Source organism: Triplophysa dalaica, chromosome 8 (genome assembly GCF_015846415.1).
Source record: "Triplophysa dalaica isolate WHDGS20190420 chromosome 8, ASM1584641v1, whole genome shotgun sequence".
In the NCBI taxonomy this organism is placed as follows: Eukaryota; Metazoa; Chordata; class Actinopteri; order Cypriniformes; family Nemacheilidae; genus Triplophysa; species Triplophysa dalaica.
In genome coordinates, this window is record NC_079549.1 from 17,238,524 (window position 1) to 17,263,324 (window position 24,801).

The following is a 24,801-nucleotide window of genomic DNA, read 5'->3' on the forward strand; positions in this document are numbered from 1 at the left end:
TTCAAGCATAATTTAGTGTCCTATTCTACTAGTTTCCTGTGGAATCTCTGGAATGGTTGTTTGTGAAAGTCATTTATATTATATCATTACATTACAACACTGCCTGTTATTTACAATCCACAAGTAATGTTGATGTGACATTAAAGTCTATGAGTACTCAACAGGCTTTCAGTCACTGTTTGTTAAATCACAACACATTTAATGCTTACACCGTCCTCAGGTACATGTTTAAAAAAATTGGAACTCAATAACTTAACACACATTGAAAAAGATGGCTTGCATTCCTTAACAGTTCTGAATGAGGTTAGTGTAGAATGGCACACTAGATTAGATGAAGACATCATCTGAGTGTCTCCAGCAATCGCAAGCCACTTAGCAGAATGCTCAAGCCGACAGCTGCCAAAACAAAGGCCATCTGTGCTGCGAGAAATGCATCCTGCCAACTAACCGTTTGACTAAATAGCTGCAGGTTATATATATGTTGACTGATCAGAGCCAAAACCATATTCATTTGAATAATCCTTTATAAACATTTTCAGTGTAACAGTGCCTGTTTTGAATTGTGAAATATTGCAAGTTGTACCTGTGCAACATCAAGTAATGACCAAAAACACAACAGTTATTAACTAAGTGAATGCAATCATGTTTGACATGCATATTGTCTGGTACAAATATTTGAGTTCTCCTTTTGAGGCTACAATAAGATCCACACCGAAAAACTCAGTTCAAAACTCAACCGTTTGCTTTTAACAAAATTAATATTGCACTTAAATACTCAAACATCAGTCATCATCACTCATCTTACATTTCTCCTTGTTTGCATGAACAGCCCAGATGCAATTTACTCTCATTTAGAGTAATCGGTAAGAAACGTCTTATTAAAAAAAAACAATCCAACAGAACTAATAAGGAAATAGTCTATTTATATGTGTATAAATCTTGAATGCGCCATAGCAAAAACCGCCTCTAGTGAGAGGGCTACTGTTCGTCATCATTGTCTTGACCGGAACCTTCTGAACGGTCCCCTTCCACACGGTCTGAGGAAAAGAAATGTCAACATTACATTCAAGGTCTGACAATGCAATAAATCGTATTTAATCGTATTTACATTTAATTTCTACCTATTGGAATATCACCTGTTCTGATGTGATTTAGTGACGCCAGCATTCTGAGCATGAAGGAAGCCGGGACTGTGATGGTGTTTCTTGTCTCTTCCAGCATTAATTCATTACGAGCAATTACCTACAACAAAGAAACAGATCACAAAGCACATGTATAAGTGAGAATACTCAAATTGAATGCAGAAGGACACCTCCTGATGAGGAGATTAATATTTCCTATCCACATTACATCATAATGTGTCATTGTTTCAAACCGTTCAAAATCCCTAAACATTCTCTTTGTGTCCAGGTTTAAATAAGATTTAGTTTCAGTGTAGACCTCCTCAAGCAGTGTCAACTACTGACAGTAACATGCATGGAGCTCTGGCTCCCTCTACTGGACATTTTAGTTATATCTCACAATAAAGAATGTACTGTTACTGCATGTGCAAATGTATTTTACACAGTTAAACCTCACAGAATCAGGTTTGCATTACCTCTTCAGCGAGTCCTTTGTTGAATGACGTTGACTGCTCTAAAGGAGACCACAGCTTGATGTCATAGTCAATCCCAGATGATGCAAGAACTGCAAAAGAGACGATGTCTATCAACAAAAGCTTTAATCCAAACTTACATTAAACCTATATTGTACATTTTTACTTAAGAGCATTTGTTCTTTGGGAATCGGAATACATGACATTGGCATTGCTAGTGCTACGATCTACCACTTCAGATATTGGAAAGTCAGTTCAAAGGATTTCACAGAGGAGCCTCTTAAAATGCCAACACTGTTGTTGATTTCTATTGTTTTTTTACAAGGTTTTTAATTTTGCTTACTGGGGTCATAAGGGTGTGGCTGTAGGCAGTTGACTACGTGGTTGTCGGCCTCGAGTAGCATCAGGTGTTCTCCTGTATGCCTGTCCCAGATGAAGATGTGGCCACAGTCCGAGCCACTCATCACAAAGTTATTTCCCCAGAAACATGATTCTTTAATCTACATGTACAAACACGTCAACAAGAGAAACATTATGTGAACAATTCAAAAGATGCACTCTCATAAAGAGAGTTATTAACATTTTATTCTGGCCATGTTGGTCAGATACTGCATGTCTTCAACAGTGTTTTGTAAAGTTGTTCTCTTTAATATTGCCAGTGTACCATGGTTCTGGAGTTGCGGTGACCCTTGTACATCATCTTGACCGTTGGTCTTCTGATGTTCTGGGTCTCACTTTCTTCCATCTCACGCCTTTCTTTTCTCCTGCGGAACAGCTCCTGGATGCGAGCCGCGGCTGAGCGTCTATGAAACGGGGAGCACAAGTAACATTGTTTGCGAAAAACAGCAGAACTATTTATGCACAATAACAATAAACACACTACAACTTCACATCAAAACACAACATTAATCCAGAACTCTGCTAGACTGGCAGTATTTTGTGCAGAGACTTTAAATGTCTTTTCTAAGGTTTCTTGGGTAGGGATTGAATGGAGTCAAGATGTTCTGAGGGGACATTGCTAAGTGTTTTACTAAGGTGTTCTTAGTGCTTGCTGAAGTGACAAAAGCTCTCCCCAAAAATGGGATATTCTGGTTTCTACATACAGCTTGGAAGGGACCAAGGCCATTTTAGTTTATCAAAACTAAAACTATCAAAAAATATTTGTTAATTAAAACAAAATAAAATGTAGTCCTAAAAATCTTTCAAAAAGGAAATGTGAATTGTTGCCTTTGCAATAAACTTAAATTAAATATTTATTTATCTATTTACTGAAAATGAACTTAAACTAAATTTAATTATATAGCAATATAAAAAAGACCATCGCACAAATGAATATAGAAACTAAACATCTAATTATTTATGAATATATACAAATAATTTACATAATTCAAAATATTATTGATTCATTTTAAACAATAAATCTAAAAAACTAAAATCTAAGTATGAGTGGGACAAAGAATGGGTTTGCCATTTGTATTATCCACATAAGGTTACTTATAAATGCATGCACAAAATGATTACTCTATTAATTTGTTATGTTAAATAAATGACCCACACATTATACACTCTCAAGCAAAAGTAAATAGGAACTACTAAATAATACAGTTAATGGTATATTTCACAGCCACAGCATTAACCAGTAAAAAGAACACACATTTCTCAATAAGGTTAATATAATAAAATAATTCTGCAACCCTTGCAGTTAAAATATATTAGTAGTCACTGTAGCACTATCACAGTACCTTATCATTCTTTCACCTACTGCTGATCCTCTGAAATTAAATCTAATGGGAAGAGTATTACTTTACTTGAGGTTCTCAAAATCTCCATCTTAACCTTGTGTATAGGTGCACTCAGTTGTCCCTTATTAAAAAGCTATAAAAATCACATTAACATATATGAAATGAACAATCCAGATATATTAGTGACAATATTCGAATTGTTTTACTTTACGTAACCGGGTCCCCTCATGGGAGCACATACAGTATTCAAGTCACATGACTTGCTTGACTACTGCCTCCTTTATCCCAGTATATTCCTTAAATATAAACTATTACTGAGAGGACCTTTTAACATTAACATAATCGTGGACCTTTCCATCTGTCTTAGCCCTTGCTTAGACATGGTGATAATTTGCAACATTCTTGAAACCAAAAACACAAAGTTACATTGTGACATGGCGAGAGTCCATACCTCTGTCCCTGCCCTCGTCTATACCTGGCGGATGGGATGAGGATGGGGTCGTCATCGCTGTCATCCGAGTCCTGATTATTGCGAGAGGGTTGAGTCGAACCCTGACCGCCCGTTCCAGTGGTATCGCTTCTCCTGGTCTCTGATGACCCGGCAGCCTGGATCTCCTCCGAGGCAGAGGGGGCGCTAGCACTAGCTGTGTCTCCAGGAGATGAACCCTCTGCTGACGTCTGAAGCGGTGAGCTTACCGGGGCCTTTTCTGTAGGAGGACTCGCTAAGGCCGGGCTTGACCCTGCTTATTTGAAATAAATTCAATTAAATAATTTAGCTGCATAGGTTTTGGAACAGCCTTTACATTAAAAGTCCATTTCTGATGCATTGAAATGCTGCATAGTGCTATGTTTTTAGCAGTATGCATGGTATTTTTGTCTTACCCTGTTCTAAGCTTTCTCCTGTGGGTTCTTCATTGGCCTGGCTCTCAGCAACCTCCCCAGTCTTATGTCCTCCAACGCTGCTTTTGGTGCTGGATGTCGGATTGCTCCTATCACAGTTACCCACAAAATTAGTCATGTGTTCACATAATGGAAAGTGAAGTCAAGATTGCATTCAAAACGCAGCGGCACTATGATTTAAAAGCGAGGCTGTTTAGACACTTGTCTTAATGATTTGTGTGCTGGAGTTGAGGCCGACTCGTCGCCTACTCACCACTCATCCGTGAAGTCCAATTTAATGGTGCTGGTGGTGGTTCCCTCAGTGCTATAGTGCAGACTAAGGACAGGTTCTGCCGTTCCTGTTCGCCCTGGTGGAGTGTTGCCGCTGTTGGCAGACCTGGTGCCAAGTGAAGGAACTGAGGTGGATGGCACGGATTCTGTGGTCTCTAGGGAAGCTTCGCTGACACCTGGACTCTGAATCACATTTCCTGGCTCCTCTGATCCGCCTAGATAGAAGACGGAGAAAATTGTGTCAGTGAAGAGATAAATAATGCATCGACTTTGGAATGCCATGTTTAATGCTGCACTGAAATTCAGACTGAAGAACACATTCAAAATGTATGTGGCAGGATGAGATGCACACACATGCTTTAAGCAATCAAGATGAAAGCGACAACTGCAGGTTGCAAGTAACTCAATGCAAGCGGTTTTAGTGCAACACGAGGGAAAATAACCAATGTTGTTAAAGCTTTCTTTGGACATCTTGTCGTGAAAGGTAAAACGTGCAAGCAAGATATATGGACATGGAGTAAGGAGGAAATGTGTCCAAATGTTTTTTTTTTTTCAAAGTCTGTCCATGGACTGATGATGCTTCCGAGAAAGCTTCAGTATCTCTCTTAAGGTTCTCTGAGAGATGCATCTGCGGGGTCCTCCTAATGAGACTGAGGTCGAGATGTTTTCCAGTAAGGGATGCAGAGAGAGCACACACAAGGAGGTGCAAGAACGTGAGAAACAGTGGGAGGTATAAAAAGAAAAAAGACGCACCCTGCTCCTCATCCAGAGTCATGGATCCGAGCTGTTTGTTTACCACAGACGAGGGAGAATCTGAAACAAAAATAAGACGTACTGAGCAACCGGTAACAAAGTGCAGATGATTCATCCACAGGAAACACGCCAGAGCGCGGGCGGGGTGAAAGAACCTTCTCACAAACTTTGAAGCCACAAACTCTATAAGTATGAATGTGAGAGGCTTATTCTGAATAAAAGACAAAAGCCAGAGGTTACAAATCCGGTGAGCCATTCATCAAAACCTGTGAAATGACATCCGGAGAGGTGAGCAAATAGAACAAACAGATGCTCTGGCTTCTTTAATGCGGCATTTGCTCTCAAGCAGAATAAACAATCAATTAATTGTACCGTCACAGCAATAGAGAGTATACGAATACTCATGCAGGATAAAGTGTGCCAGCGCAGCAGCCTGTCAAACACTACTCAAGTTAGTCAGACTTTGCTGTAGTTAAATTATTAAAGCCTTATAATCAGAAAGAGGATTAACAGACATTCTCTCAAAGATTTAATTTATTACTTACTGCCATGTCTGACTAGCATTAATGATAAGCATTACCTGTCATCTACAATTTGTATGGCTTAAAACGTCTGTCTGGAAACTCTATTCAAAGGTCGCAATTTCAGTAACACAATGTTTTGAAAGTGATCTCTGCTGTTGATTAAATATTGTACTGTATACTGTAGGAGAGCACTTATCAGGGACCATGTGAGCATGAATGGCCAGCGGATAGATGTGACAGAGGACAAGAGGAACACACTCCACAGTCAGAGGTGCAGTATCAAACCAGAACAGCCGTGAGGTTAGGAGGTTAAAGGATAGCAGGGATGCAGCCTGGCTAAAGATGGTAACCTGCAGGCGGGGCAGAGTCAGAGGAAGCAGCCTGACGGCCTGAGCTCTGTAGGCTAGATGTCACGGGTACACTGGGGACCGTGCGTCTGCCCTGTCCTGGGGGGTCGGATAAGTTAAGTAGCCTCTGCAAACGTCTACACACTAAACTTACCGGCAGCCTGTGAGGACCATATTCTGACAGGGTAGGTCAGAGAGAGAGAGAGAGAGGGAGAGAAAAAGCAGCATGTAGAAATAAATTTGACTGGGTGAAAGAAAAGAGAGGCAAATCATAGATACGAAAGAGGCATGAAAGACGCAAATTAAGGACAAAAGCTAGTGAGGTCAAACACGACTGCACGGTTTCATCACCAAATGCATCAAATGCACGTGTGAGTACACACTCGTTCTTTAGGCAATGATATAACTAATTTACACCATCATGATCAAGTCCAACAACAAAAAACACTAGAAAGGACTAGGATAAAACAGGTTTAACAGATTAAATCACTGAAAACTTTACACACCAATCATATGAACTAAATATTGTTGGTACAATCTTCAACAACTGAAACGTTGTTTCAATTGCCCCCTTCACAAAACCCCGCCCCTCTTCGTTCCTGTTGCTCTGTCCGACAAGCTTTCAATATCAGCCATGCGCTCCGAGTGAAAATTTGTGCATTCTCTGAGGAAATAGCGAAGAATTTCTGGAAAAATGACACGCTGATTTCAAACAGAAAGGTATGCAATGTGCATTCGAGGGATGCATTCAGAATTTGAGATAACTGTAACAATAATTATACAATATTAAGTATTAAAATTATTATTTTTAAACACATTTTGAATGCAATACAATTTTCTAAGAAGTCCTTTTACATGTATGAATTGTTTATTGTTTCTATAACAAAAACCTTAACCAAATATGTCGATCTTGTTCTGCAATTCCAATGTATCATTTATAATATCATTATTTTTTTATTTACTAGCCGTTTTCATAATAAAGCACACGTCAAATTACTATTAACATTTTTTTTACTTTCTCGTATTCTCATTCAACACTAAATAATAATGCAAGTAATCCAGACAGGTGTTGAAAAAGTTTTAAAACACCACTTCCCGAACACTTCCGTCTCTCATGATTCTAACAATATCGTGTCTAGTATCTGTATTGGTATAGTTACGATGTGAACTCCGCTTTTCTCCTTCATTTATAATGATTTTTATAAGTTATAACTTAGTTATAGTATATTGTTATTGTATGAACATCTATTAGAGGTGAGTATATCTCTCTGCTATTTTTTCATATTAATCACCAAAGCTCTACTACGGCAGGTTTGTCAGACTAGTTTGTTTGTCGGTCTAAGTGGCGGTTTGTCATGGGGGCACATAATATAGGCATTATGATTGGTCAGATCGCCTGTCAAACAAACTGCTTCATAGGGTCAATCGTGTCATTCTTACCAGATGAAGCTGCCTCTCTTGAGGGGGTGGGTGTGGCTGAAGGAGTGGGCGTGGCCGAGGGAGTGGGCGTGACCTCATCCTGACTCCTCTGCTCTGTGTCTGGGGAGGAGAGAATAGAGGAGGAGGTAGCACTTCCCATGGAGGAGGTAGAAGGGGGCGGAGCTGTAACAGTGGAGGAGGAGCCTGAGGAGGAGGAGGATGAGATTGATGAGGGGAGAGGGTCTGCAGGAGTAGCAGACGCAGAGAGAGGAACAGACGAGGTTGTTGCCACCTCCATCGCTCCCTCAGCGGGTTCCTGAGCCAGGGCGCGCGTCTCTGATGTCGCTAATACCCCTTCTGGTCGGGCTGCTGTACCTGGGGCCAAATCATCAGAATTTATACTTAAAACTGTTGTGAAAAAATTGTAAATTCACATCCCCAAATAATCCTAATATACCGTACCTCTGGGTCGAGTTTGCGGACGTGCTCTGCTGCTTTGCGCCTCACTGGCCTCCTCAAACCAACGCGACAGCATGTCCGACATCCTTTGCATGAGCGACACGTTCGGACTCTGCTCTCCTGCAAACACAACAAACCACGTCTTCATAATCAATATTACGCCAGATTAAAACCTAAAATCCTTTAACCCATAGAAAGTGAGGCACTAAAAAGCTGCTCACTTAAGGGGAGCCGGCTGCAAAACACAAGGATAAAGTAAAGTAGTTTTTTGACAACAGCTTCATGTAAATTTAATAATCTCCCTTTAGACGGACTAAGTCTTGTTAAAGCTCATAATCAGAAGTACTGTGAAGATTAAAGACTTAAGAAGTGCTAGAGACTAGATGCTAGGGGACTCTAATCATTAAAGGAGACAGTTGTCGATTAAGTGGGTGTGCATATGAGCAGAGCCGATTCTTCCTATATGCAGACTTTGCAAGGTGTGTAGGGCCCCTGCACCACCAGGGGGCCACCTTGAGTATCAAACTCAAAAACACTATTGTAAACAAGACGTTATTTTTATTTGTTGCGGATTTCATTTTAGTGGAATCATTTGGAAATGTCCTTTTTAATACTTACTATATTTAATTAGTGATACAAACTTGGATATCACACTGTGGCCGGCAGGTAATGACTTGCGCATAATGTGCTCATATGCATCTCTTTATATACGACCATATAGCTTTAAAACCGAGCTATTCGTATGGAGCGGGGGAAAAACGGCAACAACAACAGTCTTATTTCGCTCTGCCAAATTAAGCAATGAATTACTAACGAAACAATTCTTCAGTACAGATTTACAAATTCAGTATTTGTCCACTGTGTTTGGTTGCCCATGATAAAAAGTAATTTTTTGTTTGTGCCATCACATTTAGAGAATTAATGATGTGTTTTCGTATGCTCAGCTTTCTTGCGTAAACTGTATTTATTGTGCATGATTGTCATTAGTAAATCACTAATTTGGTTAGAAAAAACACACAGCCTAATTTTTTTTACAGCTAAATGGTTCCAGAATCACACGTTACTTTAGGTAAAGATTTATTTACAGGTCAATCAAATGTTTCATTTAATTTTATACTTGATTGTTTTTACTGTCAGTTTAATGTTATTTTGTATTTCACTTTTTAGGTAAATGTGTTTATTCATTTTGTATTTTAATGTATCAAATGTATTTTACATTTTTTATTTCTTTTATAGTTTACAGTTATGTTTATATACATTTTAACTGTTAGTATAAGGGCCCCCCAGATGTTTGCTTATGGCCCACAGAGATCTAGGATATGCACTGCATATGAGTCATGTTAATTCAAAGAAAGCAGATGTGTTACTTCTTTGAGAAACTCTTAGACAATGAAACATTGAAGTCCAAACACTAATCACTATTTAAAATAGCCAAACAGTCAATCGACTATTCAGGTCTTACAGTTTTTCAGGTTATAGGGGTCCGAATATATTAAATCAAAATAGTGATATTGACAATGATGTTTGCCTCACATTCTGAGCACAAGAATCTATTCATCTTTTTTGGTTGAGTAAGCCCTCTGTGTCTATTTGCTCCTGTGTGTGTACCACCTATTTATGTTGGTGTGTGTTAAATATTTGTGTGATCCTCATCTTACCGTCACGTTCCCTCTCGCTCTCTGGTCGAGCTCGGGGTCCCGTGTCTGACCAGTCCCCCCTCAGACGCAAGCGTTTCACCGGGGGCTGCCTCAGCTGTGGGAACACAGATCAACAGGCTGTCAATCACTGTTTCAGACACCCTAAAAATAACCTATCCGGACATCATATCTTTCTGCTTAGGATGTAATTACACGAAATTATAATCAACAAACAATTAAAGGTCAAGTCAAGTTTATTTATATAGCGCTTTTTACAATGCATTGTTTCAAAGCAGCTTAACATGAAAAAGAAAACACAAAAGAGTTAAATTAGTGTAAGGAGTACAAACAGAGAGGACCATCCTAATAAAAGCAATATTAATCGAATTTGCAACTGGGGGGCAAAAAAACAAATCTCCAATGATGAATAAATGGAGAGAAGATCTCAGAATAAACCAATTTCAGACGGGAGTGCTAGTTCTCCTCTGACATTTTACAGCTGCACTCATTCCCTTTCAGCAGCTGCGGAATAACGGACAGGCTTGCCTTGGCTGCAGCCTAGGGGGCCGCCTGTTTATGGGCCTCTGATTGGCCAGATGTTTTATTTTAAATTTACTTCAGCGTGAACAAAAAATAGACCCTCATTGGCCCATAAGAAATATAACAAAAAATAAGCCAGCGATTGGATAGATGTGATATTTGAGTCACATCTGTCCTATCAGCTGCTGGTGAAATCATGTCAATCATTTTCAATTACGTCACTGCTATTGCTACATTTACATTTACATTTAGGCATTTGGCAGACGCTTTTATCCAAAGCGACTTACAGTGCACTTATCACAGGGACAATCCCCCTGAAGCTTTCCTGTAGCTCAGTGGTAAGAGCAAGGTTGTGGGTTCGATCCCAGGGGATAGCAAATACCTATGTAAAATGTATAGGATAAAGCAATGTAAGTCGCTTTGGATAAAAGCATCTGCCAAATGCATAAATGTGAATGTGTGATGTGGAGCAACGTGGAGTAAAGTGTCTTGCTCAAGGATACACTGGTGGTGGCTGCTGGGATCGAACCGGCAACCTTTTGATTTACCAGTTCAGTACCCACTAGACCACCATCTCCCCTACTAGACGACATAGCGCCAATATGTCTGAAAGAAAGTACAATAGTGTAAAGGGGACTGGCAGCTCAAAGCCATTGGTTAACATGGGTGCTGAAGTTGAAACCACTCAAGTGGTCATCCTCCACAATGACACGCATATTATGCAGGTTGGTTTTTAATTATGGCTTTGTTTTATACACCGTTAACGTAAATGCACAATTGTCTCAGTTAAGATCCATCAAGGCGTTTTTAGGGGCCGTTCATATTTTGCGTATAGTTGTAGAGAAAACACTCCCGTAGTTGCAGTCTTAATGTGTGTGTATCCCAGTGCGATTGTTCCCAACGCACCTTGCAGCGTTGGTTTGGTGTCTGAGATGGATTCTATCTAAATACTTTTAAATCTGGAAACCAAGTATTACCATTCATTTGCGACGATCTGATTCCACTCACAGCACTAAAAAAAAGGAGGCTCACTCTTGCTCAAATCCAAGGTAAATTACCAACGCTACCATCTCTTACGTTTGTTTTATTGAAGTTAATACATTGTAATCTGCTAAAGCGCATGCGCATGGTACCATGGTGTGCATCTAAGTTCGCAAGACGGCTTTTACATTATCGATTGTTCATGCAAACCTTGCCCCATTCCGAACTTAACTGCAAGCGTGAAAGGGCCCCTGAAAGCTACCTAAGGGGGCTCACCCAAAGAGTAGCCTAGGTGCCCCTGACCAGCCTAATCCGTCCCTTTGCTTTTGAGTAATAGTTACTGAGTAAATCTTCATGATTTACAGTGAGTAAGTAAGTACATTTTTATGATTAAGAAGGGTCTAGGCACCTGGGGACATGATCCCCTCAGATTCATTGTGGCCCGTGGCACCCTCACTGTATCTATGAAATGCGACAAACATCGCTAAAACTGAAAGTAAGTCAGGGATTCCGCTATCTAAGTTACATTTACCTAAAAGCCCCTTAATTATTTTGCCGTCAATGCTTCAGAATCGGGTCGGGGCAGACACAGGTTGATGCACAATAATAATCCACAGTCCCCTTTACCTTGTACCCATGTTCTCACATTCTAACGCTATTCTGCCGTCAATAAACACAAACGATGGTGCTGCCACTGACGTTTACGTTCTCTGTTTACGTTGAGGGTGGGTGATTGCCATACTAGACAAATAATACTTTGCTAGTGTTGATCAATTAGGCCTTTGTGCATTGTTGTTAATCCATGACTTCAAATAACAATCCTCCAATGGCTTTTAAGTTCAAAGCATTAGCCCAAAGTACGCAAAGTAACTACTTGAGCACTAGTAAAAGCCCAAATTACACAAAATTATGTTTAAATCATTTGCTGACTGCTTGGTCCCCCCAGTTAAAGAAATCCATCTGCGCCCCTGTGTAGATCATGGGATCAAAGGGAAGATCATGATGGCTAAGAATACAGTAGTTGGGCAATGTAAGTGTGGTTAGGAAGGCGGGACGAGAGCCATGAGGCGGGGCCGATGGCGTGAGTTGGAATCAGCTGTGCGCATACCGGTCCCGCATATCTCCCGGAGGAAACCGGGAGCATAAGAGGACGAGCAACGGGACTGCTGACGAGAGAGGACCGGGCCCGGACATATGTTTAAGTTTGTATTTATGTTCGACCATGAGGTGGCTGCCGGCCTTTTACTTCCATGTTATTGTTTTTGATTAAAATAAACAAACTTGTACTGTCTTACAGTAAGCATCACAAAGTATAAAGCAAGCTATGTAGCAGGGGATTTCCTCTCTATATCCTTGAGTTACATGACTTTAATAATCCCAATATAAGTGATGTTGATGGGATGCACTATAGAGATCTACCTTCCACGTCCTCTCCTTTTACATTTTTACCGACTCTGGTTCAGTCAGGATAGTCTATTCTGGGTGCAAGTGAGGATTAACAAAACAAGCATAAACTCTATCAAGCTTATCTCTACTTTAAGTGGAGGGATAAATTCAGCGATTCTTTTCTTTCTTGGTTGAGATGTTTCTGAGAAGCTGCACTGTGTTGTACTGTAATACAAAGTTGCATTTTTAGCTATCTTAAATGAACTAAACACTGCCGCAGTACTCTGATTGGCTCTCTTTATGCAGTTGGTGAACACTCAGAGAAGACTTTTACATTTAAATGTAAAAATATTTTTTGCATATCAACAGGAGACCCTTCAGTCTTGCTAGCAGTTATTGTGAAGAGCTGGTCTATTTGTGTCTCGGCAGTGGAGGTCTGCGTGCGTCTGCGGCTCTATTTGGAAAGGAATGTGATCGAGGGGATCCAGACACAGCTAATCACACTGTGCGACAGCTGAAGAGAACGGAGCGGTGACCCAGCACATTTCACCCCCTAAAATCCCAACACAACACTCCAGGAGTCTACTGATCGGTTTAAATCGAGGAGACGCAATATTACATTCTTGTTTAGCAAGATTTAGGCACCAGTGTCCAGCAGAAACCATTCACACTTCGTAATCCTTTTTCTAAATTGTAAGATTACAACAGAACTAATGATTCTAAATGTCTAACATTTAACGTCATTTAATAACCTTTAACATTTAAACCTGGTACCCCGGACCACTGGACTGTGGTTCCTTTGCAATTACCGGTGTTTGAAAACAAATTTCCACAAATTTAAATCTGATTCCAAATTGTAATATCTACTCCTAGTATAAAAATGTCCCAAGAGCATCCCTAGATAGTTGCTTACCTCCTCCCTCCGTTCCTCAGAAGGGCCCTTGAGCTCTCTGGCCTGGTCATCTTTGGGGTCAAACAGGTAAATGTAGTCTGAGGAGTAACTGACCAGCACTTCCTGTCCATCTTCACTGTAACACAGAGAGGTGACGCGGCAGGATTTCGTGGACAGGTGGGGAGGGACGAAACGCACACACATGCCTGTCGTCCCTCTTCCCATGTAGTTACCTGGAGAAATAGAAACACAATTTGCAAGACAATGACTTTATGAACTTAACAAATTTGTGAAGTTTTTACTAAACATCTATTTTTTTTGTAGAGAAGCTCAGATCCCATGACAATAGTTCTACTATGTGTTCATTATACACAAAAAGTGTTCATTGTGGACCTCTGGTACATGTTTTTAGTCCTTTATGTTTCTGACACAAAGAAAAAAACATAAAGTTCCCACCCGTAGCTCTTGTTCCAAGCATTCGTCTGTCATAGATCCTCACAGAGCTGTCAGAACAGCCCACAGCAAGATAATATGGGACCATGGGGCAAATGGATATTGAGGTAGCGGCTCTCCGGCAATTAATCAAAATGTCCTGATTAGAGACGGCAGAGAGAGAAAGTTCGAGAGATGAGGATGAGACAAAAAAATATATGTGAAAGGCAACATTTCAAAATCACAACACAGGTTATCAGAAAACCTTAAAAACAAATAGTAGCACGTCAAATAGACAAATAGATGAGCAAGCACTACAGTGTTTTTTAAGGAACATCATCAATTTGCCAAAGTAAACAATTATGCAATAATTCAACATTTTGCTGGTGTCTTCATTTCTCAAAATCTCATAGGTCCAAAATTAGCCTCCAGGTAATTTAAAATCATGCATGTTCTAATTCACTTTATTTGGCGGTTTCACAGAGCATTTGTAAAAAAAAAATTACTTCACTTGACCCACTTGAGTCACATCATGCCATAACCCAGAGCATGTGTCCTTGAAAAACATATGAATAATGCCTCATACAGCCTTTTAAGAGATCCTCAATTGGATTACACTAGACAAACATCAGCCAGATGCAAAAAGCACTTTCAAAAAGTACATTTTCTTTTGCAGGCTTTAAAAAAGAAAGGGATCCTGCCCGTAAGCAAATTTCTCCCTTAGCACACACAATATGTGGATTAAGAAATCAAGGGTGGAGGCTGCTTTCTCATCGTCAGGAATGTTTCTGAGGTGCAGTTCGAGCATCAGTGTAATTCAAAAGCTGTAATGATAATACTGACAGCTGTGGTATGGACACCTGATCTCAGATCAGTACAGCATCCTTTCCCTAGAGCATGATCAGGAAGACATGCTGGCTTCCCTCCGATCGGATTATGTAAATGAGAACCAGAAAATGACTAAAGAAACGAGTAACAGAAGAAATGTAACATAGGTCTAGAAGCCCAAAACCGAATGCATTCGTAAAGACCCTATTTATTATGTATTGCAGAGAGCTGTTATGGAGAACATGAATCAAGGAATCATGTTCTTAGAAAAAACAACCAAGCAAGCACACACACACTGGTTTCTTCGACACTTACATCTTTACAGTCCTCTTTCGTGCAGCTGGTCTTCATGCGCAAGTCAAACCACCTCACCGTACCATCTTCTCCACAGGACAAGAAGGTATAGGGGTCATTTGGCACAGTCATTATCTACAGATGAAAACAGGGACAAATATGTCAAACTCCAATTTCACCAAACAAAAGCCCAAAAACATCAAAAGCTGACGCTAAGAAATGCATTCCTATCGTCCACCGCTATTCTAGTTTTGCACTGCAGTCTGTTTAAACAACCCCTGTACCTCATAAGCAGTGCCATAGTGACAGGTGAACTGGCACTGTCTGTTGATTTCCTGGCTCTTTTCTGTGTGTGTGTAATAAATAATGCCGTCTCCGGAGCAGGACACGATCTGTTGATCGTTAGTATGGGGCATGAACTTTGCGCTGAAGATGTTGGCCCGGTGTCCCGAGCGAATAGTTGTCTTGACCTAAATGAAAAAGTGAGACCATCAAAAAAAGGGACAGTTCAGTAAATGAAGTAAATGAAATGTCTTCATTTACTTTTTACAATTCACTCAAGTTGTTCCAAATCTGTATAAATGTATTTTAGTTATCTATTTTATCTGTATCAAATTTATAAAAAATATTTGGAAGAATGCTTATATCCAAACTGTTCTTGGCCACCATGGACTACTATAGTAGGAAAAATTGCTTTATGAATGTATTTGTTCTGTTGAAAACAAAATATTTTAGGAAGATTGTATGAAAGCAAACAGTTCAGGGGCACTTTTGACTACCATTGTATTTTTTCCTACTCTGTTAGTCAGTTTTGGCCAAGAACTGTTTGGTTACAGCATTCTTCCTTCTTCATCTTTCTCCATGTTCATCAGAAAAAGAAATGTATACAGATTTGGAACAACTCAAAGGTGAGTAAATGAAGACAGAATTTTCATTTTTGGGTGAACTATCCCCTTCAAGCTTTGACAAATGTAGATAATCGGCCTAATAAATGTAATTGATAGCTCAATTGGTAAAATATTGGCCATGGGTTTGATTCCCAGGGAAAACAAATACTGATCAAATGTTTACTTTGAATGAACTGTAATTTGCCTTTTTGGATAAAATGATCTGCCTCATGCATAAATGTAAATGCAAATGCAATGGAAGATGCTTAAAAGCACCTGGCAAAAATTAAATGGACTTGACATTAATTACAACATACTAGAGCAGCAATAATCCGGCACAGTCAGGTTTAATCACAGCGTAATACAAGTACTGCCGTCTGCACCAATAAAAGTGTTTCAGTTCATTCGCTCATCCTACTCCAATGATTCAACAAAAACAGCCTACACTTGTGTGCAGTTTTACTTGATGTGTAGTGTTTCTGTCTTTAACCCACCTTTCTGTTGTAAGGGTTTGTGATAACCAGGTTTGTATCATCTGAACCTGATAATATGTATTCCCCTGTTTCATTCCAAGATATGGTGTTAACCTGTTGAGAAACATAACAAACAAAAGCGTAATCATTACAAATTCTGTGATCATTTACAGTCATAAAATCCTGCTTTGAACAGGAAGATGGACAAAGAAGAAGGACAAAGGTCCCATGTGCGCCTTAGCCTTTAAGAGTGATAGATCAATATTTCATTAACTCAACGCTGATATGCTCTTTCCCTCCTCTTTCTACAGCAGCACAAGCCTCATCACACTGGGTCAATTTATTGTGACCTCTGCTTCTCCACAATAACGTCATCTGTTGGGATTAATCCCTCAATCTCCAGGTTTCAATCGCTCTGCTTTTTATAGTCGAGATATGGAATTAAATGAGGTTTTTAAATGCAGTATAATGTCTCATCGGCACTGAAAGCAGCTTGAGCAGTGTCATCTGTGAACACAGGGAGTCTGGTGTAAATAAAGCAACTGTGTCACATCGGAACAGAACCTGATACGCTTCCTCAGGTGATAAAAGACACCCATCTCTCCTTGCAGCTGGTTTTCAGTGCTTTTGTCCTTGTTTTACACATCCACTGACATCAGTGAAAGAGAGAAAATTGATCAGAAACAAAAACAAACCTTTTCAATGGCCTCCGATGGCACTATTTATAAATAGGATATAAATTGGTGTGTAATATACATTTTTACATTAACCAATTGAGACTGAGATCCAATGGTCTATATGGAAAGAGATATAGTATATGCTTGTTAGATAATGGTTTATATTCAAACAAAACAAGCAATTTGTCAGTTCACAATGACCGATCATGTGTCAAAAATTATCAATCAGAACATTGCTTGGCTTGGCTAACAAAACTAAAATAGAGCACAGCTTTGTTGGATGTCCCAGCAGTAAAGTAGCATTGGCAATGCACAAAATGACATGCCCAGTGGTGGCCTGGCCCCTATCAGCCTCAGAGTTTAAATCACTGACAGATAAAGAACAGGAGCCAAGTGATAAGGGAGTAAAAAGACACACACGACACTCACTCACGAAGCAAGTACAGCCATTCTCCAGAGACAACATAACCCAGACAGAAACATTCTCCCACAGACAAAATAAACTAGAAAAGAAATGACCCCCCCAAAAAAACACGTCTGAGCATCACAGACAGAAATAGATCTTTAGTACAGGTGAAGTTTGTATTAAGCAACTTACGCATCCATCGTGCACATTGAGAACGGCTTCAAGCTTCAGTCGTTGCACAAACTCTCTTCTGCCTGGAGTGAGAGAAAATAATATTTATTGGTGTGACATGTCTGTTTACATTCATCTTCTGCCATAAATTCACAGTTATGTGTCAAAAATGCAAGAGTGTATGCAAACTGTTTACGTTTATCAGGAAAAATCAACTGACAAATAGCTTATGACTGTCACACTTTATCTTATCATAAATTAATATTTAATATTGAAAACAACACACTTAATCATACATTTATACATCAAGCAAAAGCAACTGTGATAACGCCAGAGAGAACAAATTAAGACTTTGATTTTCATTTTGATTTACAGCTGCTGTAATCTAAAGTTGAACGCCTACCCATAAAATTTAAATCTGAGCCGAAGACTCAAATCTGTATTATGTGGGTGAGGCGGGTGAAATGATTGTCAATGACCAGAGATATCCTCATTAGTTTGGAAAAACGTCACAACATTATTACATTACACCCTGACTGTATTTGCTGACTCAAAGCAAACACTCTGTCATGCTGTGATGGAGTAATGTAATGTAATGTCAACCACCCTGATTTTGTTTGTTGATGCTCTTGTTTGTGCTGCCTTCTAATGTATTCGATAAATAGACAGCACAGCAATTCTTGCCCACTACAATGACCGTACCAATACCAGATTATTTATTCAATCCTTAAACATATATGCCCGGTTTCACAGACAAGGTTTAAAACTAGTCCCAGACTAAAATGAAACTTTGAGCTGGCTTAATTGAAAATAGATTCCCCTGACATATCTTAAAATATGTCAGTGACATTGTTTCGTCTCAAGATGCACACCAGTAATGTTTTTATCGAAGGCATTTTAATAAAAGCGACTTAAATATTCTAATATAACTAAGTCGTAGTCCTGGCTTAAGCTAAGCATTGTCTCTGAAACAGGGTCATACAGTTTTATTTAAATGTAGCCTATAATAAAAGTTTCTAATCCTGACATCAAGGACACATTTTGTGCCTGGTAAAAGATAGATCTTTTCCTGCCTGTGTGTTTTCAGCCTGAGTAATAAGGAGCTACAAATAGCAAGTGCCACACTTAGGTCAACCATACGCAATGGTACAAGTTTAGAGAACAGCGGTAGCCGGGGCAGACATTTTTCTGTTCAATGCTTGTTACAACCTCGACAAACTGACCATCGATGATACTGCCAATGGGAATCAAAAGCCAAAATTCAATTGCATAACTCAAAATTTCAGCATTTTCAAAGGAGCTTCATTTTAAATGCTTGGCTAATAAAACATTAACATTGGCATATGTCACATTTCATAAACTATAAAACTCTTGCTCCACTGTTTGTTAACAAATGCATAAAGCGTGTTACTTTTATTTTCCTTAAAGTTTCTAACCATTAGAGCTGAAGCCTGTAGAACATGAAGATGTGAGCTAAATATGGCACACTCTAAATCATATGCTGTCATCACTTCACTATCTGACTGTGAGATTCAGAGTAAAAGCGTACTCACACCAAGAACATTATGATACTTTTAATAAATCTCTTTTAGTGCAGAGAACAAGCGTATTGTCTGGAGGGTGGCTGAATGGCATTTTTTAATTACATCTTAGTGTAAAGGGTGCAGAGGGAAGTGAAGCTACAAATGAAAGTAAAATATCACAAGACTACTGTGGGTAAAAAGACAAGGTGTTACAACTGGTTTTAACTTTAAATTACATTTAGAAAACACTAACAGATAAAAGAAGCCTTGTTGGAATTGTCTTTGCAGCCAAATGCTTACACTAAAGTAGTGTAACATTGAGTTAAAACATCCCTGCTGCTTTTGTCAGTCCTGATATGAGGGAATTCGAGGCTAGATGTCTAAAAGGAAATAAGAGATTTGGCAATAAATCAAGGATGTCAAATAATGTAATTCTGTTTCACCACTGATAGCATTCTGAAAACTAAAATTAAGTTTTGTGCTATTGGCTATCAAGAGATGATGTACTGTTTGTACTGTCAATATAAGAACCTCAAAATAAAGCTGACATAAAATTAAAAAAGTACATAAATACAGGACATTTTGCTCAATTATATACATTTTGTGTATTTGCCACTGAAACAAACAACCACTAAAAAAACACAATGTTTTGTTTACATTGTAATTCTTTACACTACTTGATCAATTCAATCGAGTTTTATCAAACAAAAGCATCTACTGATTATAAAACATGCAATTGTTAATCCCATCATAGCAGTGACACAATTTGTGGCATTTTCTACAACAGGATATAATGGGGATCTATCTTATTTCTGATAAAACACGCCAATGTGTTACTTTTCTGATTTTTGAACCTGCTTAGCATATTTCGAAAGTTTAAATAGCCACAAATAAGGAAGAAAATGTGTAGCCTACAGGACCTTCCCTTTAAATGTGTAAATCAACTCAGGGTCTTTTAAACTAATGCATCATTGTGACTCCGTTACGTGGTTCTCGAAACAGAACAGCATCGAAGTAACAGGTCAGATGATCTTTAACCGGTGGCTAGTGTGCGTGCAAGCTCGGATGACAGCTGTCAACCCAGAAAGTCTTTGTAAACACAGCTGATTTAACCAGCGATTTCTTACCTAAATAATTTGTCCTCAATGAGTATGGATCAGTGCATCCGATGGCGCGTTTTCTCACATCCCAAATGAGGTTGCCAGAGCAGGACATGGTGTTTAAACCTCCACCATGGAAGGGGAAAGGCGAACAGGCGCTTTTCGTGTGTTTCTATTCCTTCCGTGGCGTTTGGTTATTATTATTATTTCACTGCCCAGTGCCTAGTAGTCGCGAAGTTAATCGACAAATGGTACTGCATTAATGAGTTATACATGAATATTAGTCCGTAATAAAGACGCACTTGCGACGATCGGCTTCCGACACTTTGAGCATGGTTGCTTTGAGGTGTATTAAATATATTATGCTTCTTGTTTGGCTTTAGCTTCTGCTGTTGTACGTCAAATTCATCTCGAGTCCAAAGCCAATGAAGAGGCAGACGCGCAGTTTGTTGACGGTAATGAGCAGTTCGGTCTCGAAAGGGTGATGTCTGCGCAGTAGATACGCAGAATGCCCAAGATTGGCTTCATTCAACAAACCTTTTGTTTCATTTGAGAGTTGTGTTCGCTATATGTAGCAATAATAACATTTAAGATATATAAACTAACGTACGAATAAAGGCATTAAACACTATAAAATGTGTATCAATAATCATTTGCATTCACAAAAGACTGCGATTGGTCAATGCTGCCCAGCGCTGAGAAACGAAACGAGAGCAACGTGACCACGCTGTTTCGGAAGCAATCTGGATTTACATTTTTATTGAAAATACATTCGAGGGTTAAAATAGTAGAACTATTATTTACACTACTCGTATACATTTTAGACAATAATTAAGTATACAAGCATAATAAAGCCAAAAAGAAGACTATATTTTATATGCAATGTTTGTATATGCAAATGTTAAAATTTGTGACCCATTGTATCATTGCTCCTGTATGATATATCGTTTATTACTCCCTCAACTCTCTGTAATCTCGCTTTGGATAAAAGTGTCTGCTAAATGAATAAATGTATGTGGTAAATTACATTTTGTGCAGGCTTTTTTAACTGTGCTCTTTATTTTAAGAAATACAAAAAAGGTTCATGAAAATTGTTCTACGTCCTCCACGTCCAACTTTGTCATATTTTTCCACGACAATTATTTTGTGTTGAATGTTTTAGTTCTACCCGAAACAAGTCCGCCCATTTTGTGAAAGAATCACGTTAAAGGGGCAACATTCTCAGTCCCACGTCCCATTCTAACCAATCATTATAAAGGCGTAACAAAATCAACCAATCTCATACCGCAGGCGTTCTTGCGTCATGACGCAGCGTCCTTGCAGCGCTTTGCGGCGTTTCTAGTGAGTGACACTTCCCAAGACAACAGAGTAGGGAACTGTTTTAGCAAGGTCGAAAGTAGGACGGCAATAAAGACTTTGTGCTTTATGCTGGTCCAAAGGTATTGTTTTCTTACTTTCGAGCCCTTGCCTTTTAGAAACCTCACAGGTCAATAAAAGTAGAGTGCTTTGAACGACCTAGCCGTATTTTTGTACGTACATTGATAGCATTTAGCTTGTTTAGCAGTCATCATGGCTATGGTGGGGCTGAGAGCTTCTTACCACAGAATCCTCGACAGGATTGGGCATATGCTGCCGGCTAAACTACAACCTATTTATAATCACCCTGCAGGTAACACAATTGAAATTACCTCGATACCTTATTTGTCACCGATCCATTTAACCTCTTGAAATGGTAACGTCAGCCTGTCTGTGTCCTGAGCGTCTATAGAACTGCTACCTCATTATATGTCTCTATTGTTGTATCATGCATGTGAGTTAAAAATGTTTTTGATATAACATAGAGAAGTAGAAAATAGAATAGAATAATTGTCCAGAAATATGTTTGAGTCCTTCAGGTAAGGTTAACTGCATGGTAATGGAAACTAAAGTTCCAGCTAATAATAACACTGTTTAAATGTTTATTTGGTGCTGCATGAAACCTGGTTCCTGGTACTATATCGCATATGCGTTGTTAACAAAAGTTTCATTTTTTTAAAGCATTTATGCACAGTAGCTCATATTGATTTTTATCCTATAGTACTGTATCTGAAGCGCTGCTTCTTGCAAGTATACTTGTAACATTTATATAATATATACTGATAACATTTCTTATAGTATACAGGCACTTTGAATGTGTGTCTTTATTAATGGAACCGGAGATTACTTTATATCTTAATAACCTGTACTACTGCTTTTTACCTTACCTTACTGAAGGTAAGGTCTCTTAAAGGTCAGCATATAGTTTCCCTTCCCTAAAGGTGGTATAGGTATTGGTGGCAAAATAAATAAAGCAACCATCAGTTCATCAGTATTGATTTTATTTTATTTAGGTCCAAAGACTGTGTTTTTCTGGGCACCAATGTTTAAATGGGTAAGATTCATGACACATTAGAATTTTCTCTGGATATGTTAGTTTTTTCAAAGTGTTTGAGTCATATTTCTGAATTCACACAGGGCCTGGTCATGGCTGGTTTGGCAGATATGACACGTCCAGCTGATAAACTAAGTCTATCCCAGTCTGGTGTATTGACAGCTACAGGTAATTGTCTTTGTTAACATTGTAAAGTTACAAAGATCTGTTCAAAACTGTTCACATCTTAATGTCTCCCACTACTTGTTTTTCAGGTTTAGTTTGGTCCAGGTATTCCCTGGTTATAATTCCCAAGAACTGGAACCTCTTTGCTGTAAACTTATTTGTGGGAAGCGCAGGAGGCTCACAGCTGTACAGAATATGGCAGTGAGTATTTCTTATCAGTTTATGTGTACTGATAAATATAATTTGTGATCTGAGAAATAAAACCGTGAATTAATTTTATAGTTAACTGAACTCAACAGCATGACAGGAAATGCCTAAGGATGAAAATGTCAAAGGAGTTTTGGATGGTGGAGGTGTTTGGATTTGGCTGATTTCCATACAACACTTAAGCCTCTGTGAACCCAACATCATGTTTGCTTCACACTCACAGCCATTCGATATCACAGTAGCTTTAGTGTTCTCACTTAATCCCTGTAACACACATTTTTGGATCTGTCAACAGCTCTGACTGATCAGCAGGGTGGCAACTTAAACTGCGTTGTCTATTTTCAAGTTAAACAACATTTAATAAAGGTTAAAAGATTATCTTTAAAAGGGCTTAGGAAACATGTGATGTTTTCTGTTTTGAAAATCGCAGTTTGAACCTGCAAACAAACGACTTTCACACTGATATTATGTCTGGATTTAACTTGTAGCTTGTTTTTCTACAGGTTAATAAGACCCTCAACAGGGGCCATAAAGCAGACTGGGTCTCCCAGCATATTGTGTAGTTTAGAATCGACTCGGTTGAGAGCAGGACAGTTATGGAAAGCAATAAGAAGATGCGCAGGTGGATTTTTAATACATGCACTGTCCCATTCTCCACAGGTATAATCGGGAACAGAAGGAAAAGGAGAAGGCTGAACAGGCTTGATTGCAGTGCTGCATATAAAGTGCATCCAGAGGACCCAATGGGACTCCCACTGACTGGTACCCTAGAAACTTCACATCATTATCAGTCAGCCTTAGAGCCTCTTCAGTTTTTTTCATAAATAGATAAAACAGTTGTTTAAGAGTTCAGAGCCCTTCATTGTACTGTGCCACTGGCCTCATGGCAACACTTACGGTTGTTAACAATGCACAACATGTTACATCTTCATATTAGTATGATTGAATATTTTTTGAAATGCTTTGTCTTGATTAAGGTGCATTTTCATGTAACATGATTTAAAGCTTGTATACCCAGCCTATAACATACTGTTAAAGAAATGTCTCTGAATACATTTTAAAATGGTAACTTTCGTTACATGTATTTCTTAGGAAATATTTATTAAACAACTGTAACAAATTTATTTTTGTTTTAGTTTTTGACTTCTCAGTCATATCATGAGTACCAATCAATTCACTTAGATCGTTTTTATTTTTTTAAGCCTATAAATCATGAAATACACTGAACTGTACTGTAATTTTTTTAACTGTTTAATTCACGCCAAAATAAAGTAAATGAAAAGTTAGCTTACTGGTTTGAAATAGGTCTGTACATTCACAGTGCATCTCTCTGGTTATTCTTATATATCCTACATTTTAAATAAACAAAATGTGTCTCAAACTTACTTATCATTGGAGGGTATGAGACGACTATTTACAAAATAGCCTACTGCCGTACTATTTTGCTGTATGTGTTGTGCAGGCGTAACACAGAATACACCACTACATTCACAAAATGTCCAGGATAGAGTGCAAAGTCACTGACCTTCGTCTACAAGTGAGCGTTCTCATAGTACACATCTGCCCCCGTGTGGTGATTAAAAAACAGTACACGTAAATGATTTAAGAAAAAATATTTCACGCAAAATTAAATGTGCAAATGTAGTTTGTAACAGGATTTTTTACGCAGACTGAACTGCGTTGTAAATTCAAATTTTTACCAACGTTAAAAACACGTGAGAACCTTACATTTTGACGTCGTTGACGTAAATTATAGATATATATATATATAATTACAAATGTTA

At 38.8% G+C, this 24,801-nt stretch overlaps 2 protein-coding genes across 7 annotated transcripts; one reads left to right on the plus strand and one right to left on the minus strand.

Moving 5' to 3' along the window:
• Positions 1 to 207: 207 nt before the first annotated feature.
• dcaf6 (ddb1 and cul4 associated factor 6) lies at positions 208 to 20,681 on the minus strand. Of its 6 annotated transcripts, none has more exons than XM_056754992.1 (21): positions 20,263 to 20,681; positions 17,634 to 17,695; positions 16,380 to 16,472; positions 15,283 to 15,468; positions 15,020 to 15,133; positions 13,901 to 14,036; positions 13,466 to 13,677; positions 9,667 to 9,760; positions 8,012 to 8,128; positions 7,571 to 7,924; positions 6,134 to 6,307; positions 5,260 to 5,319; positions 4,490 to 4,721; positions 4,219 to 4,325; positions 3,812 to 4,079; positions 3,337 to 3,378; positions 2,259 to 2,397; positions 1,938 to 2,094; positions 1,598 to 1,686; positions 1,137 to 1,242; positions 208 to 1,037 (listed from the first exon to the last, which is right to left on the minus strand). In XM_056754992.1, the coding sequence occupies exons 1-21, from the start codon at positions 20,348 to 20,350 to the stop codon at positions 979 to 981; spliced, it is 2,889 nt and encodes a 962-aa protein (XP_056610970.1). In that variant the 5' UTR covers positions 20,351 to 20,681; the 3' UTR covers positions 208 to 978. The 6 variants fall into 6 exon arrangements, with proteins under 6 accessions (XP_056610970.1, XP_056610968.1, XP_056610971.1 ...); XM_056754990.1 differs by having other exon boundaries at positions 3,788 to 4,079; XM_056754991.1 differs by having other exon boundaries at positions 210 to 1,037; positions 3,788 to 4,076.
• An 891-nt stretch (positions 20,682 to 21,572) lies between these two features.
• Positions 21,573 to 24,141, plus strand: mpc2b (mitochondrial pyruvate carrier 2b). Its single transcript, XM_056754960.1, has 5 exons — positions 21,573 to 21,904; positions 22,605 to 22,645; positions 22,729 to 22,813; positions 22,900 to 23,011; positions 23,678 to 24,141. Exons 1-5 carry the CDS (start codon positions 21,805 to 21,807, stop codon positions 23,721 to 23,723), a joined length of 384 nt encoding a protein of 127 aa, XP_056610938.1. The 5' UTR covers positions 21,573 to 21,804; the 3' UTR covers positions 23,724 to 24,141.
• Positions 24,142 to 24,801: the final 660 nt, after the last annotated feature.